General features: G+C 34.7%; 1 protein-coding gene across 1 annotated transcript; it reads right to left on the minus strand.

Moving 5' to 3' along the window:
• Positions 1-633: 633 nt before the first annotated feature.
• Positions 634-1,623, minus strand: LOC103212290 (olfactory receptor 6C2-like). Its single transcript, XM_007958291.2, has one exon. It carries the CDS (start codon positions 1,570-1,572, stop codon positions 634-636), a length of 939 nt encoding a protein of 312 aa, XP_007956482.1. The 5' UTR covers positions 1,573-1,623.
• Positions 1,624-3,358: the final 1,735 nt, after the last annotated feature.

Raw genomic sequence — 3,358 nt, forward strand, 5'->3', positions numbered from 1 at the left:
TGTTCAAGATTTAATGTTTCAGTTAGTACATCAATATCTATCTATCTATATTTAATTTCAATGCACTCGTTAGTTCATTATCAGGCAGTACCAGTGTATTCTATTTCCTTCTTAACTGAATTCAGAGCTTTTGTGGCAAGAATTTTAACTTTTATCAATGAAATCTGCAAATCTTGTGATTTTAAAGCTTTTCTATTAGTAAATATTTTTTTTGAAAACCTAAACTTTTATACTTAGCCAATGTATTGTAGTGTACTTCAGGCAATTTAAATTATTTCCTTGTTTCTTCTTAAAAATGATATTGATTCTTTTTAATCTTACAATTTCTCCATTCAAGTAGGTTTGTTTTGAGGACATGATATGCAGTATTGCACCAGTATTTTATAAATCCCCCAGGTTTTCAGCTTTCGTAAGGCAAAATTGAAAGTGAGGTCATGCTTAGATTTCCTAAAACAACCATTCTCATATTTTCTTACTGAAGGTTATCATTCTCAAAAAGGTTTGTTTATAAGGAGAAGCAAGGAATGAGTTGATTATGCATAGTATTGAATACAATGTCAAATTTAGATCAGGAAGAGACAAAATAGGAGGGAAACTTAAGAAAATAGGATTAATGTCGATGTCATTATTACTCTAATGCTTTGAGAATAATAAAATTCTTTTGACTAAGTCATTAAAGGCTTTTTTGACTTGTTTGTTCCTCAGGGTATAAATAAATGGGTTTAACATGGGGGAAATGGAAGTAGTTAGTATTGTCACCCCCTTATTAATGGCCATTTCATCTTTTGCTGAAGGTTTTATATAGACAAAGATGCAGCTGCCATAGGTGATGGAAACCACAATGATGTGGGAAGAACAGGTGGAAAAGGCCTTTTTCCTTTGTTGGGCAGAGGGGAATCTTAGAATTGTTCTGATGATATATACGTAGGACAACACCACACACATCAGAGTCATGATGAAGATCAACACAGAACCCACAAGAGTCAGCAGCTCTATGATCCACGTATCTGTGCATGAGATCTTCAGGAGAGGATTAGCATCACAGAAGAAGTGGTCAATGACATTAGAATCACAGAATTCCAGATTGAGTCCCAGGATAAAGGGTGGGGATATGATCAACAGAGTAGTTATCCAGCAGCCCAAGATAAGCCTTTTGCAGGCACTGTGGTTCATGATGGTCAAGTAATGCAAGGGTTTGCAGATGGCCACATACCGATCATAGGACATGGTGGCCAGGAGGAAAAATTCTGTTACTGCAAACAGGTATGTAAAAAACAATTGGCTTAGGCAAGAATTATAAGTAATGATCCTGTCACCTGTTGATATACTGTATAGGAATCTAGGAATGCAGGCAGAGGTGAATGAGATTTCTAAGAAGGAGAAATTTTGGAGAAAAAAGTACATGGCAGTTTTAAGGTGGGCATCCATTAATGTAAGGATGATGATGGTGAGGTTTCCAGTTACACTCAATATGTAGGTGATCAGTAGAAATATGAAAATGAGAATCTGCAGTTGTGGGTCTTCGGTCAGTCCCAGGAGGATGAATGTGGTTAGAGCCGTATGGTTTCTCATGCCTGGCTGCTGACTTCTGTCCAATCTGTGTGTGAAAATGAGAGACAAAGAATATGAGAAGAGGTAGGGATAGTTTTTCTGAAGGATTTTTGTTACAAAACCAAGACAATATCTTTTAAATGTATTTGGTTGAGTTGATAATGAATATTTTTAAAAATATTCATGCTGTCAATTCTTTTTATATGTGATTCAACTGGTTTGAAATCTTTCAAACATTTTTGACCACAATATATGGCATGATACATATTTTATATTGCAATCCAGTATGAACATTTATTTACTTGCCTATATATGAAGCAAAAATATAACAAAAATCACTAACCTGCCCCCTGATTGTTTCTATATTTTTATATGTCATTAAATATAAATACAAGTATTATTAGATTGACTTATAGTTTATGAAATGATCATGACCAGTGGTTCTAAAAAAAGAAAAACTGAATTTTCTTAAGGTATTTTTAAAGATAATATAGTCCAAAGTACAACAAGATCTTATTTTCCACAATATTTTGAAAATTTAATCTAGCTCTTTAATTTGCACTTTGGAATGGATTTATCTAAAGCATATACCTGTTCCACCAGGAATAAAAGGATAATGATGATTAAGGTACCCTTTATCAGAATGTTTCTTTACTCACCAACTGAAATTTTACTCAGTTTCACTTATCTGCTTTAAACTTTTCTTCTAGATAAATTGTTAACATATAGGGTTGGTTATGACAAGATGTTTCTGAATCCAACTTATAGCAATTCAGTTCTCTGTTCTGCTATGGCCAAACCCATAATTAATATATAAATATACATTTTCTTTATACAAAGTCATCCTTTAGATCTTTTCCATGAAATGCTTATGCCTTTAATATATCTTTCACTGGTTGTCTGCTTTGGCGCAGAACACAGAGAGAGTTGATACATAGCTAATTCACTAATAAGTGAGGGAATATTCATTTTTTTACAGATTTCATTCTGCTTTGTTTCTGACTCACACACAATCATTTTCCTTGCTTTCATGTCACCGATGTTCTGTAGGAATGAAATGGAGTCTCCAACTTCATTTTCTGCCTTTGCTTCAACAGTCGGCAACATTTTTTCTAATTTCTGATTTTCATCTTACTCAATTGTTCATGTTATGGCTTCTAAATTTCCCACTAATTTCCTTAAAATTAAATAAAACATAGCCATTTTATTTGACCTTCTGTTGTATTTGTCATTGCCAACCACTCCTTCCTTCTCACTATTTTCTACACACATTTTTTCATGATATTCACACTTACTTTTACTTTGCTTTCTGCTTCATTAAAGATAATCTCTTCCCCTATTCATCTTCAAAACGTTGGTATTTCTCGTACTTCTCTAGTTGCTCTTCTCCCCTTCTGTATACATGTTTTTATGAATGTTCTACTAAGTCCCATGAATTCCACTGAGCATTTAATATCCAACGACTAAAAATTCAGACACAATGTCTCTGGGTGTTAGACATCTGCATCTGGAACTTTTACTGTCCTCTCAAACTGAATGTATTTAGAATGGAAGTTCATATCTTCTGTCCCCCTCTTACTCCTTTTCTCACTGCTTCTTTGCCATACTAAAATCCAAAGTCAGCACATACAGTCTTGTATTAACAATAGGGATGCCGTAGGTGGGGAAATGATTAACCCTCTTGGATGCGAACCCAAAAGTTGGAAGTTCCAGTCCACCAGAGGCAACTGGAAAGAGCGACCTACTTCTGGAAAATCAGTCCCTGGAAATCCAGTGGAGGATGGTTCTACTCTCACACACGTGGGGC

Source organism: Orycteropus afer, unplaced genomic scaffold, assembly GCF_000298275.1.
Source record: "Orycteropus afer afer isolate SDZICR_OR568_19922 unplaced genomic scaffold, OryAfe1.0 scaffold00908, whole genome shotgun sequence".
Taxonomy (NCBI): Eukaryota; Metazoa; Chordata; class Mammalia; order Tubulidentata; family Orycteropodidae; genus Orycteropus; species Orycteropus afer.